The 22,863-nt window shown below is 34.4% G+C and overlaps 1 protein-coding gene across 2 annotated transcripts in view; it reads right to left on the bottom strand.

Annotated features, from left to right (window-relative positions):
* Positions 1-22,863, bottom strand: part of KCNMA1 (potassium calcium-activated channel subfamily M alpha 1) — a gene marked incomplete at its 5' end in the record, with an annotated part of 459,986 nt that overhangs the window by 173,135 nt on the left and 263,988 nt on the right. For both annotated transcript variants that reach the window (XM_084265235.1, XM_084265236.1), the window contains 2 exons: positions 12,013-12,124; positions 15,289-15,382. In XM_084265235.1, the coding sequence (XP_084121361.1) occupies positions 12,013-12,124; positions 15,289-15,382 (206 nt within the window). The remainder of the gene's footprint in view (positions 1-12,012; positions 12,125-15,288; positions 15,383-22,863) is intronic.

Below are 22,863 nucleotides of genomic sequence, written 5' to 3'. Positions count from 1 at the left end.
GGACAAAACAAATCACAGAAGCAGGCAGGCAGTGCAGATGCTCCTCTGATCCATGATGTATTAGAGATTAAAAGCCATCTTCTATCCGGATATTACCACATAAGCTTCTTTCAGATACACCGCAGAACCACACCCATCAATCCAAAACCCCCAAACATGATGCTGCTCACTTGGAATAAATAGGTATTCTCATAAAGAATATAGCTGTAGTTCATGTACATAAAGGGAATTGTTTACTGTCTATTATTTTCTTTGGCAACTTTACGTATCTGTATTCTGGTTAAAGCAAGTACACAGAAGGCAGAGGTCATATAATCAGCTAACTCTTACAGGATTTATCTCAGATGAAATAAAACAAAGCCCACACAGAACAACCCTTCATCTAATCCCAGTTAATGTCAGCTATATTACTGAAGGGAAAATCAAAAGACAACCCCACCCAAAAAAAAAAGAACCAAAAAAAATGTAGCCATCAAGCAAGAGCACAAGGAATACGGGACATTGGTTCTCTCAAGCAGACTTGCTCTGTGAATAGCCACAAAGTTTAATTTTTGTTCAAGTCAGCTACCATCTCAGTCAAATGTAAATGTGAGGTATTACCTTCCATGATAGATGATACGCTTTCTTAAGCAACTTTCCTGCTTTGAGCCTAACACACAAACTTCATCTTGAAAAGCTATCTTTATTTCGAGGAATATGCTTATCATTCCTATTTTTTGTTCCCAGAGGAGCCACAAAGATCTATATACCAAAAATACATCAATGCCATCTGGAGTACAATGCAAAGCAGATAAAAATAGACTGCACCATGTGCTTATAGGAAATGTACAGGATCTCAAAGCATTTTGAAATGTTATTAAAGTGTGACAAAATGCCCAATATAGAACCAGGGAGAACAGTACACACAAATTTCAAATTTCAAGTAATATGCAGGGAGTGAATCACAGGCAAACCACTTCTGTCACTCCTATACATTGCAACCTTTACACTGTGTTCTTACAAACAACCTGGTCATGTTACTGGTCAAAATACTTAAGTTCCACTGAGCATAATGGCAATACCTTTTGATTCTATACGTACACATGCGAACATATATAATGTATCTCTGAGCACTTGAATCATTTCTTGTAAAGTGGAAGGATTTTAACAAGGTAGTACTTATCTGAGTTACTAATCACATCTAATAAAACTCAAACTGCTACATTTTACCATAATGGGCATATTATTTTCCATTTTTTCTGTATTTCATTTGGAATAGTACTATATGATTATTACCTAATGTTATAGCTACCATTAGTGTACTTTGCAGCTAGGAGAGCAAATGTTTGGGTGTAGAATCTGTTCACCTTGTGAGCCTGGAACATCTCTAAAGGAAAGCAGTACCCAAGTAATAAATAGAAAGAGCCAAGCTGTTAAATTTACATAACCCATATTTTGGTTTTAATAATTTGATGGTATTCCTTTTACACTCTCAGCTCCCTGGCAGAGCTAGATTTTTATCAATTTTCTTATTTTTTCTGTCAATGCACTGCTAAATCTGTTGCATACATCAAAATCTGAAAAGATTAATTAAAAAAATGTAAATAAATCCAAAATAAATCTGTCCTACACATTAAAAGCATTAATCTCAATTTCAGCAGCAGCAGGACGATGACATACTGTGCTGAGAAGCACTATTCAGCACCACGGAGCCACAAAGATGTTTGTACTGCTATCCTGTGTAGAAGAATCTCCTATCCAATGGAATGTTTTTAAGCCTACTGTTCTACAAGATGATGATGCAAGACAGCTTATTGTTTTCAGTGAGAGTACCGTTCTCTACTATCTATATTATCTATCTACTGATTGGCCAAATTTTTCATATGAGACGTAAAATAAGGTTACAGAAAATTGTTCTCTGTAGGCTAAATTATTTTTTTCTTCAATTGTCAAGAAAACCACCTTTTAGGTATCCCATCATCTAGCTCAGATAAGCATTTGAAGCCAAATTAAGCAGATGAAGATGATGTCATTAGGAAAATGGCACAGTTTCCAGTGTTTCTATACTTTTCCCTATGCCTGCAATGAACACAGCACAGTCTCCTGGTTTGAGGTAGACTTAAGACTCCTAAAAATCTGTGTTATAGGAAACGTAAGAGATCTGTGCAATCTGATCTGAAGTATTTATGCCAAACTAATCAATATCCATACTGCTTTAGAGAGCTCTAGGATGACTTGTTAAAAACTTACGTACTCTCAATCAACCCCAACTATTTAAAGTATTCCATATTTTCAACAAAAGCCTATCCCTAGCACATCCCTCTCCTGCACCCTCCCAGAATTTGACATCAAAACAGATTGATATATTTATGGAGACATTGCTACCATTATTTGCTTTCAAAGTCCATCTAAATGTGAAACTTTTTATCTCAAATATGCAGGAGGAGAAAGCAGACTTCTCAGCAACTGAGCTCTGCTTTACCTTAGGCTATGCACATCTTTGGGATGAATGTATTGGGTAGAAGTAGGTTGGAATTGCCCTCTAAAGCACAGATTAGACAGGGATTACTGATTTGCTTACAGTTGTTTCCAAATGCACAATCTAGAAAAAAACATGAAATGCAAGAAAATGTGACAACGAGAAACTTCCTGTAGTTAAAAACAACTTTGTTATATCCAGTGAGCATTCTCTCCTTGAAAATTACTTTTTAATATATCTTAAAGTAAGGCAAAAAAAATAACCTGGTGTGTCTCAATATAAAACGTATAGAGGTTGACCAACTTTTTGGTATAGTTTTGTAGTATTGTCTATTGTGCAATGCACTTAGCACTCATAAATCTCATTATATGATTTAGAAGGTAAATTTACAATCCAAACTTGAGTTCCTGCAGAGGAGCTCTCATTATTCTACTGATTTTATCTTACAGTTGTCCTGTAAGACAATTAGTATCCTAAGACAACTTCATTATCCTTTTTAGATACTGAATTCTATATTCAAAAAGGATGCAAAATGTGCCCTTTTTAATTATTTGATTTTTTGAGAATTAATTGGACACTTAACTGATGATAATGCTAAAATCAAAATGACCCTTAACGCAAAAAGTTACACCTCAGCAAGCTAACCTTGCAGAAAGGTTGGAATCTTAGGGCTTGTTTTTAAAGAGCCCATTACAACCCCATATGAAGTTCTAGTTCCTGAAGAATGACAAGTTAGCATCTTGTATAATTTTCCCTGGCATTCATCAGGAACAAATTGCACTAAAATTGGGAATATGCTATTCTGAGAGACTGTAACTGTGGGGTAGGACAAATGATAAGAACAAAGGCAAAGGAAGGACAAAGGCCAGATCTAAAGCCTGACTCATCCTGCAGGACGTTGTTTTAAAAAAAGACTTGCAATTCTGCCTCTTCTCTCCTGTGAGTCACAAGGCACGGGCCATAACTGCCAAAGAAACAATGAGTGTACAATAAAATAAGACTTGAAAAAGATTTCAGTTTTAATCAACTGGTACGTTATAACGCATCCTAGCCACCAAACCTTCTTTGAATTGCACAAAGAAAATATTTACGTTATAGATATAAGCAGATGCATAAAGATACATTAATTATGAAAAAAGTATGATCCAATTAAAATTTTGATAATACTCAGTTTTTTGAATAGATGGGTGCCAAACTCAACCAAATATTTATGCCTGTCCAAGAGAAGTAATGCCCTTTTATTCCCTGTCTGCACATGGTTTACATTTATATTGCACTACCAACAAATGTTTCATACCAGCTGTCAGATTAAGAATTTAGGCATAAAAAATTCATAGAAATCCCACATTATGGTGTTTCAACTGCATTTAGGAAATACAGCTGTCATGCAAGTTCATACACCACTTACCAATGTATCAGCGTCCCTTATTTCACCCCATGCCATTACTAAAATACCTATTCAGTATTGTATCATATTTAAATACAAAGTGAGAACTGCAAGTGTCAATTCAGCACTAAAGCTGAATCAAAGATAAATCCACTAAAGGCAGTAGCATTTAAAACTCCTCTCCATGTCAGACAGATTTTCTGTCTGTGATCTGCCTACTGACAAGCAAATTCTCAGGGAGTTTGAAGTGCACACAAATGCTTGCACTAATAGGCCAACGTTACTGAATGACTAAGAATAGATAAGGGACATTTCTGTGTGCTGACTAGATTAGAACTGGTCTCTAGAAAAGTACGTCTCTGATATTTTCCTATCTTTCATAGAAGACACCATTCCTCCAAATCTATGTATCATTTACTATTTTCTGATGAATTAAATATATTTCTTATATGATCCATCTTGCATGGAATTGTGTACAATTTTCTTTAAAAGAATTTCCAAATTAAGAGTAAGTACAAACTAATCCAGATGAATTTATTTTGTCTGTTTGTATTTTTTAGATGTGTTTACTTTTACAGTGCTGATAGCTACACTTTGTGCACAAAAGCAAGAAAAGTGGAAAAATGCAGAAGAATCCAAATTCAGCCTTAATAATGAATTAACAGAAAATAAAATCTGGGATCAAATTAATTTCTTTAGAAATTATCCCACCTCATTTGAATTTATACTTGTGATGTTTTACATGTAGAGACTCAAATGTTCATTGATTTCCATGCCATCATCATGACATATATTGCTTGCCAACTAACCACTAGATAAAGAACTTTCCCTTAAGAGTTAGCATTGTCCTAACCATGTATCAAGGCACTACCAAACTCTTCACTAAATATGCTTTCTCATCTGTTTTTAAATATCTGCTTTAGAATGTGGATTTAAAATAGTTAAACTATAAAAAATATATGCATTTATATATGCAAAACATAATTTAATATGCAGGAAGCTATTTTATTACGAACATAACTAATCACTTCAATACACAGTGAAAAAGTGAACTTCTAAATAATATTGTATCTATTACCTATGGCAGCTTTTATGTAACAGAATATTGGTGAGAATCCCTAGAGGATTTAGAACTTCAATAGCAGCTATGGAAGTCGGATGTTGAATAGGAAAGTGTCACAAAAGTTCAATTTTGAAAAAAGAATAAATACAAAGGTTGGGAAAGGCATTCATATCGTATTAGGATTTTATATTTATCCCTCTGTGATTATTTCTTTTTCTGTTGAAAGGCTGAAGAGGTATTACATCCTTGAACTTCACTGACTCACTTGAGTTACCTCAGAGAAAAACACATCCCGACTCACAAGTAAGAAAAGGTGATCAGATACATTGTAAAAATACTATTCACTCCGATATCAGCACACAGTGTCAATGCCATACTTGGCCACTAGCATTACAACCAGCTCAGAGCAATAAAACACCTTTCTGCTGGGCTACAGAGGCATGCATCTGCATCTCCTACGTCCAGCACGCACCACTTCAAAAGACCAAGGGGCTGCACTGTGTATGAATGAGATTGGCATTAACTGCTGGGGTGCACAGCGATCGGAAAGGAACCAGTATAGCTCTGTGGCACAGAATGAGCACACCTGTACACAAAACCTCATACAGTTCTGAAGAAAAATGTTCCACACAGTAAGAGGCTGATCAAAGGAAAACATTATTAGGAAGGAAAAAAAGCTGATAAATAATTTATACTGAGCAGCGGAGTAACAGGGTGCTAATGGAGAAATAATCGCTGGAGAGTTTTGAGTACCTCAGAAATGCAGTACACTTTTACTCTCAAACATCTCTGCTTATGAGGGTCTACAACATTTTCCTTCTGATAATACAGATTATCATCTCCAGATAACCTGGCCTACATGCAAAACCTCTTGAAATTGAACCTGACAATTAAGATACTAAATGGCCAATTCTTTTCACCTAAACCTTCACAGTGATGCTACAATTTTATTATTTTAATAAAAAGAGCACTCCTTACATGATAATGCTGAACAAAATGCTGTATACTAAATCTGCCTCACACTTGCTGATTTAAAAATAAGGCAAAATAATTTCCCCTTATAAATCACCTATAACTGAAACAAGAAAATGGCTTTTAACAAAGTTTTATATACTAAAAGTAGAAAACCACATTTTATAAATATAAATACATTTTTTTAAATTAAAATATGATTTTTTTTAAATTTTTATCTGTTATCTACTCTATTTTTGATACAAACAAGTAAAAGAGCTGACAAAATCAATAGGTCACTTTTCCAATATTTCAAGCTTTTCACATGAAGTAGAAAACAGGGTGATAAGCTTAGATAGTTAGGACGTAAAATACCAAGAAAATTCAAATTCTTTGGCTTCATATGCTTTATACATGTTAGAGAAGTAAGATCACTAGATAGATTTAGTGCAAAATGTTTTGTAACTAACAGAAGCCTACCTAAAATTTGCAAACCCTGATTTTTTCCTCAAAAAGATGTAAAAACTAAATGTCTGAATGAAAAAAGTGCACTCCAAAGTTTAGCAGCAGGTTATTTAACATTGGCCCAGGTTAAAAAGTTGCCCGAACAAAAGAATTTGGAAAAAAGCAGCAGAAAGATCCAAAAGAACACATTTAGTAAGAGCAAGGAAACAGTGCCCTCTGAGCACCATTAACTTTATTGGCAAAGACATTCTGGCAATCCATCAGGTTCACATGCAGTGCATGTAGTTATGGAGAAGTCAATAAGTTCAGAGACACTTCTGTGACGTAGAGAAATGTCCTTCCATTTACGGACTGGATTTTCTCTACTGTGTTTCTATTTTTATTTGACTGTTAAGAATTTGAGACAGTATGACACTAAACACTGCTGAAGGTGATAACAGGGTTAATGAATGCTAAATGTCTGAGGGTCAGCCACAGATCAAGAATAAGCCCTGCATAACCAAAACGGACACTATAAATACAGAAGTACTAGAGAACCTCAGGCATTCAAAAATTGATGTGTAACAAGTGGCAAGAAGTGGCAAACTATGAAAGATACTATTTTCTTGACTTAAGTTAATATTGTATGAAACTTTGTCAGATGATATAAATAACTTGCAGTTCAAAACCTCAGAAAAAGCCTTAAATACTTTAGCTGCAAGAACAGATCTCTATAACCAAAAATTTTCAACTCCACATCACCTGACTTGTATGGCAAATTACTGCAATTATAAAAATTTAAGAGTGGATTGAAGAAATATTTGCTAAAATTATTATCCATCCAACTGTTGCTTCTGAAATGTCACATAAGCAGGAAGGTCAGAATTTTGCTCATATTAATAATACTTCAAGAGTAGAAGCACAAGAATCTTACTAAAAAACTGCAAAATGTTTGGTCATTACAAGGAAATGCAGTGATTTATTTTTCAGCATAAAGCCCATATACTTGATATTATCTTAGAGGGAATAGGACTGAAACATGAGCAAAAAAAGTTGAAATCAACAATTATATGCCACTTAGCATTTATCAGTCTATCTAAAATTACATTTTAGTCCACAAAATTATATTCTGTGTTTCTGAATCACTAAGTTTAGCAGACTGATAGAGTCCAATTAATGACATATTATTGACAAATCACAAAGCGGATTAAGTATTCAGAACTATTTCCATTCAATTCATTCTAATTATTTGTTCGAAGGTGTTTGAATTGTATGAAAAACTGTTTCTCCACAGAACAGTGCATATGCACATATATATAAACCACAATTATCCTAGGTAATTTTACAAAATTTAGCTTCCATTATATAAAAAATAACTTCTAAAGTAATTAAAATGACACAAAACGCTTTAAAGCCTTATAAAACACACTAGCTCTCTAAGAAATATCGTACAATTTGGTGTGTATTCAAACTTATCACCAATAGATGGCAGAAACGCACAATACTTGGTGTTTGCACCTGTTGTCGTCTTCTCCCCACTGTAAACCTTGAATTATTTTCTGAAAAAATAGCACACCTTCACTAAAGGGGATGTCATGGAAGGAGGATGACAAAAATATCTTCCAGATAATAGAATCTATTAGGAATCAAACTGTTTCTATCACTTTAAATGTTGTGCAATAGAATAGATGAAGCACTGAAAGCACACGGTCAGGAAAAGGAAATGGATTGTTTAATAGATCTTTTCTATCTTTAATTTCTGTGATTCAGTAATCTATATATGAAATCTATATGTGAGGCTATATTTAAATCACTGTAGTTATAAGGCTGATTGTTCTTCACTTGTATGACCTTGTAGATGTGAAGCCAAGATAATATTTACGTGCTTAATCTTCCTCTAGCAATACCATTTTGCCAAGGGTATTTATGCCAATACAATCTGCTCATAAAATCAGTGTTTCCTTTTTCATAAACATACATCATAAAAGGCATTTCAGTTATTTGAGGTGCCTTTGCTATGATATAAGATAGAATAACAGTTGTAAATTGTGTGTAGAGTGCTTGTAAATCATTAGTGAATACAACTGAAATATGTTCATTTGTCGCAGGGCTCTCCAACTTGGCAGACTGCAAGATATCCAAAGAAACAAAGGTCAGAATCTGAACCACAGCTATGATATTGCGATCTTGATGACTTTATGTTACTATAGCATTATTTCTCTCATTGCAAAATTTTAGGCTACCTTCACTTAGACTGTAAAGACAGAATCTAGACTTAGCAATGCACGGAAATAATTGGGTCGAAACTGTCAAAATTACACATAAAGTCTCAAGAGTCAAAACCTCCACCCTTTCTGTTATGACTGCTCCCTTGGGATGATTCTGCACTTGAGGTAGAGAAATAAACTTTTATCACTATCAGAAAGCTACTTGTACAGTGTTGTGCAAGAAATAGTCATGATTTTATAAAGCACACCTTATGTGTCAGTATCTACATAAACACTACCATTTGCAAAACTGTGTTGGAAAAATGTCAAGGGGATCTGGATGCAAATGAACATCAGAAAACACATTGTTTTTTGTAGTTTTATGTCACAGCATAAGAATTTTTTATACCGACTGTCAAAGGGATGTATACCACTGAATTAGATTCATCAAAATTTTCTCCCCTTTCTCTACTCACCCTCTAATCTTTCAATAAGTTGTAGATCACTCCACGTACCAGCTATATTCTGCTTATATCCTTTCTTATCTTACGCCACCCTATACTAGAAAAAAAAAAAAACCCACAACCAAAAACCCCTAGAAATCCTTTCTAAACGGTTATAAATGCTGTTGTGCTTTCAGCTGTGCATTATACAGTGAACATCCTACTACTCCTAGAAACCTTTTTACGGAAAAGCATAATCTGATCCATCTTGTATCAGGCCCCTCTCAGTACAGGAAGGATGTTGAGATGCTGGAGCACATCCAGAGGAGGGGGACAAAGCTGGTGAACGGTCTTCAGCACAAGTTCTATGAGGAATGCCTCAGGGATCTAGGGTCATTTAGTCTTGAGAAAAGGAGGCTGAACGGAGACCTTATTGCTCTCTACAACTACCTGAAAGGTGGTTGCAGAGATGTCAGGGTTGGTCTCTTGGGTGACAAGTGATAGGATGAGAAGAAATGACTTGAAATTGCACCAGGGACACTTAGGTTAGATATCAGGCAGAATTTCTTAACTGAAAGGGTTGTCAAGCATTGGAACAGGCTGTCTGGGAGGTGATGGAGTCACTGTTCGTGCAGATATTTAGCAGGCATGTAGATTAAGACCTTAAGGCCATGATCTAGAGGTGGATTAGTTAGGGTTAGGCTGCGGTTGCACTTAATGATCTTAAGGGTCTCTTCCAACCGAGGTGATTCTATGATTCTACTAAATTTTGTTTACACACTGGAATCTAGGTGGAAGATTAGGTTTGAAACAATGTTCTTTATGAATGCTGATTGAAAATTTCATTCACATAGAGCCTTCAGAGATACAAAAATAAATTTTATAAACAACAAACACAAAAGAGTAGAGGGGAAAGTAGGTTTCACATACGAAGTGTTACATAACAGCTAAATGGTGCCATTTCTGAACTAGTGTAAGAAAAGGAGAAAAAAAAAATCACTCTACTGTTTTTCTACTCTAGTATAAGAGAAGATGATACATTCAGATCACAATCTTTCTGCTATGTTTCACACATTTAGTACTCTGAAGGCAAAGCTTATTTTTTATTTAGGATGGTTTAGTTTAAAGTGTGTCTTCATATTTACCGTATTGTCAGCCAGCTAAACAAGGATAGTTCCTGTGAAACTGGGAATTCAGGGAGCCACATTCTGGTGACTTCCATTTTGTCAACTTTCAATCTGTCTAGTACTTAGATGAACTCATACCAGCTGAATGAGGGGAATCAATAGTGAAATAAACTGTAAAGACCCAGATGCATAACATGTTCAGACAATGTACTGCATTTGGACTCCTAAATCATCTTGAAATTTAAGATATATGAAGAAATCTTGTTTAATCAGTAAGAAATTCTTAGAATATCCAAAGAATTATTGAGATACACTTAAGTCTGAACCTGTTAAATGATTTTCACATTCCTAACGTCAAGTGCTGCCTTGCAGAAAGACTTAGAGAAGGCTAACCTCCCAGCCACTCCTATTTCCACAGGGACACTTGGTGCAGAAACCAGAACTTGTGTTCTGAATCACCCTCCGAAGAAGCATATCTCTCTTAATTATGAAAATTATATAAAAGAAAAAGTAGGCATCTAACCTGATAATGTAAATAACGTAATCTAACACCCTCCTTTCCCCTCCACTCACAGGCTTGCCACTGTCTTACAAGTATTTCAAAAATATTTAACTCCCCAAGCAGAGTAAATTTTGCCATCTTTTTCAAAGGTGTAAATGAATAGACAATCTTGAATACACTTCAGCATAATTAATTAAAAACTCTTTCATCACAGCATCTCAAAATAATAATTTGCTGATCTAAATTACAGCTATGTCAGGGACCCCATTAATTCACATTTTTGAATTAGGGAATTAATTCAGTAAGGATGAAAACCCCTTTGGAAAAAACACAGTGGAGGCAGGTGCAAACTTCAAACATAACTACATTTTAAAAAAATTAAAATTAAATAAATCTGTTCCTTTGCCGGTGATAAATGTCTCAAGAGGATTCAATGAGAAAACAGGTAAAGTGACACTATAAACAAGAAATCAATAAAAAGTTACATTGGTATAATTAAGAGATGGAAAACCTTTCCAACCTATGAATAAATAAAATGCTTAAGTCTGCCTGCAAAATGACATAAACCTTGTAGAAACAATCCAGGAGAAGCTACTAAATGGGCAAACTTCTTATTCCTGCTGGTACTGTTACTTAGATTGCTGTGTCACCATGAGTCAGTCAATATGCAGTAACTTTCACAAAGGGTATTGATCTTAAATAATTCTGTCTTTGTCTCATTTCCCAAATTTTTAGTTTTGCTATTTTCTCATTTCATATGCCTTTTCTACGGATCCTGTGATTCTAGTTTTTACCCTTGGATAGCCTTCATCTCCAATGATTTCAACCTCAGAATTCTGGGAAACTCTGCTATGTCATGTTCAAGTGTGAAAAATACATCTCATCATTTCCCATAATACAAAGAATCTGGGACTGACAGCAGGTGAAATCAGCTATTTTATTTTATGCATAAGCTTGTTTTTTATTTACATACCTACTTTTCTATTCGCTTCCTATCATAGCAGGGAACTGTATGGCATTTTCTCCTTCAAAAAGAATTACTTCGTTTTACATACACAACAGAAGTATGTGATGAAGACACTAATCACGAGGATCTGTAGTGATCTTTTCTAGCTGTTTTTCTGCTTACAAAAATGACTGATGTATACAGTATGAACACTAATGTGATTATTCATTTATGAATCTCTTGTCATAGAACAGTAATTGATCAATAATTTTTGCACTTTTCTATCAAGTAGAAAATATTGTAATACTATAAAGGATTCTCTATTTTATTTTCCCTCCTATGTGAAACGTAACTCATCTGGCTGCTGAAATGGAAACATTCTTATGTTTATGCAATGCCACAAGATGAAGAAATTCTCCATCAAAATATGCAAAGTTTAAATATTCTTCTAACAGCGATTAAAAGGAAAAACTATTTTACTTACCAAGCCAACTTCTGTTTAAATATACTGACACAAACACCGGAGGGACCGTGAAGAAATCTACTACTGAGTTAACTTCTAGCCAAAACCATAGCTTGTCGTTGGCTGCTATGAACTGGAAAAAAAATTTAAAAAGGGGGAGAGGGGAGGGGGGAATGAAAGAATCAGTTTATGCTCATGGTAACTGCAAGTATGTGTAATATTTTCGTTTCTAAAATATTAAACTCAAAGTTAGTGAAGTAACTAAGTGATGTTTTGTGTCAGTGCAGACAAAACAACATGCCTCACTGGAAAGAAGTCTGTATGTGCATTGCTTAATAACCACATTGAGATTATAATGAAAAGTCAAACTAAATAGATCGATTATTTATACATCACGAATTGTAACATCTGGGCTATTTTTTTTTTCAATATTTATTAACAATGTATCGGTAATATTAGAAAAGTGTAGGTAAGTGTAAAATATTTCCAAGTATACCACACTTTTCCTCTTGCACACCAAACATGTTGGTAGTAGTCTCATCATATATTTGCTGGTAACAGTTTCTCATCACATGATAGTTTACAAAGAGTCCCTTTATAATCCTATCCAGAGGTAATCACCAAAATGACTTGTACAAAACAACTGGTCATTTCTCTCTCCTGTCTAAGAACTTAGATTAGAGTATCTGGCAAACTTAGATATCAAAGACATTACAGTTTAAACTCACCTATTCATCTATATCCTTAAATAAGGTCAAACTACTATTCACATTTAAGTAATAATTAAAGCATATGCTTCATATAAATGTGAAATATAAATATAGATTTAAATATAAAATTTTAGTATTCATTAAGATATTTAATGGAAGGGGTTTACTGATCTACGTCTTAAAAGTAGACTAACATATTTCAAAACAGTGCTTGTATTTTTTTAATTAAGGACAATATCTATTGTCTTTCTTCCAAAACAAATGCTGACATTTTCTTAACTATTTCCTTTACTTAATCTACTTGCTTTATAGAATTACTTGAAAACTATAACATAAAATGTTTATGGTGCATGGCAATTTTGCTGGAATCCCAGATACTGATGCCAAGAATGTTGAAATCATACTTAAAAAAGCCAACAGACAACATTTGCCTCAGAAAAGATTCAAAACCAAAAATAAATTGACAATTTATTAGTCTGTCTTACTCAATATCAATACTTCAGCATGAAAACTGAACAAAAATATCTGCTTTCAGAAGCAGCTTTCAATTTCCTTCTGTTGAATTTAAAAGTAGTCAGAATATGTGGAACTAAAAGCTTTTTAAGGATTTAGATCAAGATTTTCCTAAATTGCAATGTATATTCTAATCAGCATTTTATCAGGGAACAATGCTTTGGCTTTCAAAAACGTTGATGTGTTATTCAACAATGAAAGTAAAGTCTGTTGACTGTAGAGGCCACTCATACTTTTCTATGGGAGTATTTAAACAATGATTCATTGAGGTAATTAGTGAGTGATAAAAACCCATTTCATTACAGAAGCAATCCTTCCATGCTTGATGAGATAACATGTTCTTCTAGTGGCACCACTTGCCATATCTGTTCCAGACTCTATTGCTTGATTATATGCTAACTCATGCAATTTGGGATTAGTCTTCATCAGGAGTTTGCAGATTTCACTTCTGAGTTTCCCCAAGTTGAATACTGTCAAAAAAAGATTTTAAAATAGATATACGTGTGGTTGAACACAAATACCTTCTAGAACTGAAAAAATGGTAATATTTATTTGATTTTGAGTTGTAACATTATTTTGGGGAGAACAGATGAAGAAGGGTAAGATTTTAAAATACTTCTTCAAATAATTTGCCAGTGAGTTCTTACAGGAGATATATATTAGAAAAAAAACCTACCACAAAACAAACAGCTAAAGGTATGAGATGCTTATCGTATAACTAGGAAATTCATTATCAATCCAATTCTTGCATTCACACAACCAAGTATCACATGGGGAACTCCTGTTTAGTTCAGCAGAATGTGTTGGAGAAAAGAAGTTTCACCTATTTTAACTTAGATAAAGAGCACTAATCTGAAGTGAATCCTTACTGTTCCCAATTACCCGGCACTTCAGTTTTGCATCACAAAGCAGTTTTGGATTACAAAAATATATTTGAAACTAAAACTGAAAAATAAATTCTGAATTACCACATTCTGTAACTGCTAAAGTGCATTCAGTCAACAAGATCAGAGTGTTGACTACATAATAGGACTACAGGACTACCCTTTCCAAAAAGCACACAGTGTGGATATCAAAGTATGTGCATCAACTCTCAATTTACTCTATTTTACTGCTTTAAGTATGAGTGCCCAATACAAGATTTTAATTCTCCTGGCAAGAACATAAAACCTTAACACTAGCACACCTTTTTTTCTTAAAACTTCTTGGAAATTCACAAGTACCATGCATGCACTGAATCTGGTGGACATCTACATAAACCCCCTAAATCTGTAAGAATTAGGGACTGTTATACTACATGATTTTAAATTACAGCTTTCTTAGTAGTGTAGATGCTCTAGGAATTTATCTATTTAGCTAGGATAGACATTGCACCTAGACAGAGTAATGAAATAACCTAGATTTGCAGCAAAATACCTTACTGGATCATCAGAAAAAGTTGGTTTAATTGGTTGGAAGTGAAATAGGAGGAACTCAATTAACATTGTGACATAGGAGCTCCTGTGATTCAGGACAAAAAGCCCAACCATTCAAAGAAACTAAAACCTCAACAGTTTGAATTTCAAGTCTTAGTGGCCCAGACTTTCAAAAGTTCTATCTGTTTTAGATGTCCTAAATTTTAGATCCTGAAACTGCATTACTGGCTTTTCAGGAAGTCCTAAGTGTGTTTTAAGAATACAAGATTCAGCATGTTGACTAATATTTACAGCTACTGCAAAGCACTCATCAGCAGTCTGAGAAAGCAGATGTGCATAAAACTAAATACAGCAGCTCTACCAGATATTATTTCAACCTCTGATTGTCAATGACATATCTAGCAGCAGAGGAATAGATCTAGTATTCACTAGTCTTGCAATTATCACTCCATTGAGAACATTCTGGCGCAGATGGTATAGCTTATAAACTGTGGGTCTCCTTAGTGATCCTAGATGCTTAGTATTTTTACCTACATGTTCTCAATACAATCTTCTGCTCATGCATTTCAGAAATTAGCTTACTCATAAAGTCGGGCTGTATTCAAAGACTCCCCCTATATTTCCTCCCTGGCTCATGCTACCAAAGACACGGTACTTACACGCAAGCCAAAGTAGAGGAGGAAGAACACATTGAAAGCCATGTCAATCTGTAACGTGAAATCTTTGTAGAAATTCTGGCAGGATTCTATTGGGCTATTTGGAAGAAAAAGAAATTGGAGTAAGTTGTCAGGATATGAATTTATACTCTAGTCAGACTTTTACGCATTTAATTAAAGACCTTGATTAAAAAATCACATTTCAATTTTCTAGTTGTTTACAAGATACAAGCAAGCATTTCAAGTAAAGTATTTCATTCATTCAGTTAGTCATTCATATGGTCCATATATTCACCTGTTCAGGTAATATCTGAGAATTAACATGCAGATACCTTTAGAGAAAGGACAAGCAGGAGAATACCTCAGGATTCCTTAACCCCGCATTAACCCTTAAAGAACTGACTTCTTTCTATAAGAGACATACCTACGATACTTTAGAACAGACCTAACACACAGATACAGTGAAACATTACATGTTTTTAATTCATGTTATAATAGAAAACGTCAAGAAAAAAAAAAAAAAAGTAGTTGCTTAGGAATATATTACCCATTAGCAACCTGGGGCACTTAGTCTCAGAAAATCCCCTGTTCATAAGAAGTTGGTTTTCGTTGGTTTTGGGTTGTTTGTTTGGCTGGGGTTTTTTTCCTTTATCTTACTTCTTTGTTTCTATATGGCTATTTAATGTACTTTATGTACGGTACTATGAGCTGAGTAGAAAAGCAGCATAGCCCACTGGTAAAATTAAATAACAAAATAAATTGACAAATTTGAAGCAGTACTCTAAGGGTTAATTTCCGCATGCAGGTTAATTAAAATACCTCTCTGTGTGTCAGGCAGCCATTGCAAATTCTAGCTTATTATATTATGCTTTATTTAACAGTGGGGCAAGTCCAAAGCATACTCTATACAAACTGGTACTTTATGGATATACTTTTACCTAAGGAAAGAGGTAACTTCCGCGGCTACAATTAGTGATTTATTTGTGATGTTTCTAAAACAGGTTGGTGAAGCCACAGAACAATGTTGGAGTCACAGACCAAACTGAAAGTCGTGTCCCAATATATGCTGATGTATATACTATATATATTTAACATCCCAACATATATACATATATATATATATACACACACATATATTGCAAATGATCATGTATTCAACATAATTGTAATAAAATGGAAAACTAGGCCGCAGATCATTTGAACCCCTAGAAAACACCCTTTTAGGAAAGAAGAAATTCTTTGGCTTACCAGGTCAAATAAATCACTGAATGTGAACGTAATACCAGTTAGTATAGCAGTAGCTCTGCAAATATAATGCTAGATTGCTCAACAAGCAAGATTCTATGCGTTATTAATGTTAGTTACCTAATTTAAGGCATAAAGGAAATTACCTGGGCTACCAGGTCACTACACATGCAGCCAAATTTTCCATTCCTTGTATACATTACAGATCAAACAAGTTAAGTACAGCATGCCCTCTTCTGTCTTTAGATGCATGAATGTATACAGCAAAATTCTCTTTGATGTACAATAGCTTTATATTTTAAGAAGCTTCAGTGCTATAGGAAATTATATTAAAATGGTTTTTAATAAGCTATTTGCAAAGACATTGAAGTTACGAAACATTTCTGTTACAGTTCAAATAAAATTTGTTTACAAAAGCAGGCAGAAGGGAAGAGAAGCCAAATGTTAACATATAGGACAGATGACAGCATCTTATATTTTACAAACATGGCTTTAGCTACAAGACTGGATGCAATCTGAGAACAAGATAATTTTCTGCATGGCATTATTGAGAGCAAAGGATTTTTTCAAAATAAGGTAGGCTATACACTGAGTCACTATTCACCCAATCAATAGAAATCACAGTAAGTACAGCAGAAGCAAAATGAACAACCCTGCACCAACACGGAGGCTTGGACATCTAATTCCAGGTTAGATTCCTGTAAAAGCTGCAGAAATTTCCTGAAGCTAATGGAATTGCACAGATTTACAAGTAGTATAGAGTTTCATTATCTTCCTTTACACAGTTATTTGCTACTTGTCATGACTCAGATGAGGTCAGCTGAAGTTGCAGTTAACAGCTGTACTTTTGTACCACTGTCCTTTACAAAAACCTACAAGATGTGACAAATTAGCTAATACATCTTCAACTTCGCGCACAACACTTAGCACAGCGAATCACAGTCCTGATTTCGGACTTTTTACCTAACAGCAGAGCCACTTTTTCTGCTAGTAACATTCCTAAAGCATCTTTAATTTCAGAAGTAATCTCTCTCAAATTCTAAATTATCAGTTTTCAATTTTAATTTTAAATGTTGATTTTCTCAGAAAGGCATGTCACAAAGGCTAGAGAAATAATTTATACTCACAGTGTGGACTATGAAAGATTTTTAATTTTCTGAATATTGGTAGTATTTTTTAATTCTTTTTTTTTTGTTTTCATCAATAACTCACTTTTCAGTTGAGAGAAAAATAGGGCCACTAATCTTTATCATTCAGCCTGCTGCGGAAAGCAAGTCAATTTGAAACTTCTCTTTACTACAAGCTGCCCCAAACCAGAAACACACACATATATATATCTATATATCTATATAGATATATATCTATCTTAGAGCTGCAGACAATAGCATGCTGGGGTCTCCACAACTAATACTGTATTCCTTGTTTTAAATTAAAATCAGATGGCGTGTTCTGTAGAATTTCAACCTTTTAGAAGGGTTGTGGAGGCAACACACTGCTAGAAATGTTTTGATACTCTTCGATGTAAGCGTGCTTCATCGCAAGTGTGATTTCATTAATTCATACCACTAAAAACAGGAGAAACTATACTAAAATCAATGGAATAACATTATACTATTCATTAGAAAGAATTAACATAACTGGAAAAATATACAGTAAAAAAATAATTAAGGGGGCTATGGTCAGGCTTTTTAACTGTGTTTCAGTGATTTAGTACTAAAGTAAAACTAAGGAAGAGCCAGAGGTGTCACTTCGTAAAAGGAATGTTCATTCAATACAGAATACTTTCTGTTTCTTCAGCTATGGTTTAGTTGCACAGCGCAGAATGGAATAAGCAGTTAAAAGACTCCTTTATTGAAACTGGCATTAATACATAGCAAAATTCTAAACCTGGACACCTAGCAAGTGTTAGTGAAGCAAATATCATAATTAATCAGCATGACTACGTAAGAATCAAAGGTGTCAAACATCTTAGAGAGCGATAGAGTGTAACAAGTTCTTTCGTACTTCAAATGGCTTTCATTTATTAACCAAGTTAGTCTCATAGTAGGAAAACAAAAAGTATTTCCTTGCAGTATTTCCTTGTGCTGATCTAAATTCATAATGCCTTGGTAAAATGACTCAATTTAAAAGCCCTTATCTTTGAGTCACAACATCAATACATTCATTTATTTTTTGATGGCAAATGTCTTCTAAATTATTTCACTCTCCTTTGACATGCTGTGGTCCACCACCAGGGAAGTTTTGCTACTAGCATATTCCACTGTAATTGCAGGATATGTGGGAAGACTTAAATTGGTTTCCTTCTCAAGAGGAAGAGCAGCCAGCTGGATCAGAGTAATGCTTTAGTGAAGGCAAGGGGAAGACCCACTTTGCCCGTAGCAGAAGTGCAGAGAAACCCACTGTCGCAGCCCAAAGTGTGGGATCCTAAAACTCTATGCAATCATCACGTCCCCTATTTTCTAAGAGGTTTTGTACACATAATCTGAGGTTATGAGTGAAGGAGGAACAATCCCTATCTCACTGAATTTTGCAGACAGTTATAACCCGATAGCTAAGCATGATGTTGTGACCTTTTCCTGTATCTTCTTGTCATTGATAAGGAAACATTTAAATCCTTTCTGACCACTCAACCTCCGACCTCTAACTCCTTCACTGTTTCTCCTATGCACACATGCATACATACACACACACACAGAGGGAAATTTCTACTCCTAATGCATTTCAATGTCAAATTCTGGAGCTGCTTTTTTTTTTTTTTTTTTTTTTTTCACACGATGGGATGATGCTTGATTGTCTCTCTCATACCTCTTTTACTGTACCTTCCCTCCTGTCTGGACTCCACATTTCCTATTTCTTCATTCTCCTCTGCTTTCATGGAACTTCAGACAAATATTCCTGCACACTTCTTGAGTCTTTGCCACGTACCTTTTTTAATTTTCTGTCCTTACTCTCTTTTGCTTAATGAATCAATCTGTATTTGTCTTTCTAGTCACAAAAACTCCCCAATTTCAACATGTGATGAATTTGCTGACCTTAGACTCCTAAACATTAAGCTGTCTTTGAACTACAACAACCAGTATCCTCTTTGTTCAATTTTAAACTCAATAACCAAAAAATAAATCTGATCAAAAATTAATATGAACTGCCAAATAACATGAAATAAAGCTATCTTCCAAGATTTCTCAGATGCTTAATGTACACCTTGTAAATTGCAAGCACCTCAAGGGAACTCACCTTCAGAAAAAAAGGACGAACAATGTAAATGCCAGTCCTTATTTCCCTTTCCTAATTTCTATCACACCATCTTCTGTTATTCTTTAAAGTCTAACAGAACACAAGCTGGCATTGGAATATTATCCTTGCAATTCTAACCTAATTAAAAAATGCATCATAACTCATCTGTTCTGCAGATGCTTTCTACAGCTAAGTATTTCTATATTATCTCTCTAGCACACTGGGGAATCTTGACAAGCTTTTAAACTAATTTGGGGTAAAATTAACAGGTTTCCTCATCCTCCTTCAAAAAAAAAAATCCACTGTGACAAGAATTAAGCAATAAGAAAACTAGATCAATTAGCAATAAACTGATACAACAGCATAATTTATTAAAAAAAAAAAGCTGGGAGAAGAAAGGTATGCTTTCTCAGTGTCCATCTCAGATGCAGAGCATTTTGCCTAGCACAATTCTATGTACTTTTACAGAGCTATTTGTGACTGACAACATACCAAGTGACACAGCCAAGTAACATTGCTAGTGCTTATTTTACCTAAATAAACTAGTACAACTTGGTAAAATTCAGTATAATGTTGTCAGTTTTCATTTTTCTTTTTCAAGGTTTCTATGAAGTTTAAGTACATCATCCATCTTCATAGACTGTCCTAGTAAAACATAAGCCAAACTACTACAGAACTCAAGTGAAATCAAAATCTTATCTTCCTCAACCCAAACACAAAATTTTATACAAGCATGCTAACGAGAAACTTTGATTTTACATTTTTATATTGAATTCCTGGAATATACAGAAAATGTGCATATTGAAATTGCTCACTTTGAAATCAGCATATTTTTTAATTTCACCAGGGTGTATGTACATTCACTATTGTCTGCAGCATGTCTTCTTTAATTACTGATTACAAAAGCTAAAGGAAGATTCCTGCAGAAGAGCTAAACAACTAGGAGGTGAGTGCTAAAACAGCATAAGTAAATGGCCCAAAGTCAATCTCCATAACTCTTCCAAGTCTTTTCAGAAGCATACAGAAGACAGAGCATGCGCTTTCTAGCAAAATATGTCACGAAGATCTTCATCCTACCTAAGTGCATTTGAAAAGGTTTTTTGAGAATCCAACAAGTTAATAGGAAGAGTATATTATTTTATTTTGCATTAGTTTGTTAAATGGTTAACATAAACTGAGAACACTGGCAACTGCAAATAGCATTGTATTATATTACCTTAACAAAACAATATCCCTGATGACAAATTAATTCCAAGAAAATGATAGAGCAAGAATTCCAAGGATCACATTTTTAATCAAAGGTTTTTATGTGAGACTACTAAGATATTAAAAAACCCCACCAGTATACTATTTCAACTAATTATATTATTAACTTTCCTGGGAACATCTAATAAGCCATTTCAGTGATATCTAGTATGCTGACTGCATTATAGAAATATTCTGTTAAACTGCATACCTTATTTACTGAAGTTGACAGTCTTGCATGTTTCTATTTCATAATAAGATCCTTTCTATTACTTCTCATCTGTTATTCAATAATATAATTGTTCCTTAATTTTCTTTATCGAATTGTACCAAGTAGTGTTAAGTTGTAGCTGTTCACTTCAGAGAACAGAAAATAATTGGTGACGTGAAACACAAACATGTCATACAACACTGCAAATACTAATCCTTCTTCCATGTTCACATAGAATTGAGCAAGTGGAAATTGATCAAGTCAGAGGCGTATCAGAAGCGCGAAACTTTTTCAATTAAAACATTTAGTTAAACACTGGAATAAGTTCTCTAGGGAGAATGATGAATAATGATGGTAAATACTTTCAGGCCTGGGATATATAGACCATGTACAGTCCTTGCATTTACACATGTCAATATAGTAACCTACATATGTGATATTTCTAATATTTCCTTCTTCTGTAGGAGACGTCCTACCAACCACTGATTTCTTAGCTAAGTGTCAATTTGAATAAATTTATACATAGCCACTCTTACATTGCAACAGAGCAAGAGCGACTTCCTGAGATTCCTTCTTGCTCTATTTTACAGCTGCTGTCTTTCAAAATTACTCAAAGGTGCTTTTCACATTTGCTATCCACTTTCCTCAAAGTTTTCATATGCCCACAGTCATCATTGGTTGGAGCTGGAAAGGCACCTCAGTGCTTATTATTACGCTTCTATTCTGTTGATACTGCTGTCAAACTCATTTGACTGCACTGTTTGAAAAAACTTAACAATCTTCATGAATGAGAATGCCCTCTACCTACTCTGACTCCAAACTAAAATAATGAATATCTTTTTCTTTTGTATATCATGGTAAACCTGAGCTCTGATTTTCTTCATAATATATGTAACATTCTTTGAGATGATTTTGAGTATTCTCTCCATATGTTTCTGGCTCACTTACATACTGTAATTTAAAAAAAAATAAAATCTTGTCCTACAAAATTCCGTCTAAATTCAACTATCCTAAATGAAAATTTTCAGAGTACCAGATAAATTGGAGCATTCCAGTTCATTCATCTGATTGTATTTTCTGGAATTCCCTCCTATGATACTGAAATTAAAATATCTGGCTACTATCGAGTTTTTACTGAGTAGAAATAGACTTCAACCTAAGGCATGTTATTTGCCCTTAATGTCAGTGAATAATGTAATTGAGCAATGAAAGCCAGAAGTACTGCAAAGTGGTAGAAACTTGACATTACATTACTCGATCAGCTTTTTTAGTCATGCTATTTACTGCATGCACCCAAATCTATTATTATCCTCAAAAAGCTATCCATATTGTGTTAATGGTGATTCTAAAGTAGTCCTGATGCACAGTTACACCAGGCAGGATATACTGTTTCATATTTCAAACCAATGCCTAACTGTAAACAGGAACCATGTGCACACCTTCAAAAAATCTACATAAAGCTGGGAAATGTGTTAGTCCCAAACAGATTTTCATAAATTAATATTTTGTCTCATTCTTCTTGAGGACATTTTAGCCTTACCTATCCCATCAACATGAAGGGCCTTTTAAGTATCCTAGTAATTTAATACCTAAGATATATTTAGGGTCCCATGGGTCATGGAACTCAACTACTCTGATACAGC

This window comes from Gallinula chloropus (assembly GCF_964237585.1).
Source record: "Gallinula chloropus genome assembly, chromosome: 5".
Lineage (NCBI taxonomy): Eukaryota > Metazoa > Chordata > Aves > Gruiformes > Rallidae > Gallinula > Gallinula chloropus.
Note: the sequence above shows the minus strand (reverse complement) of the source record. Positions and strands in the feature narration are given on the sequence as shown.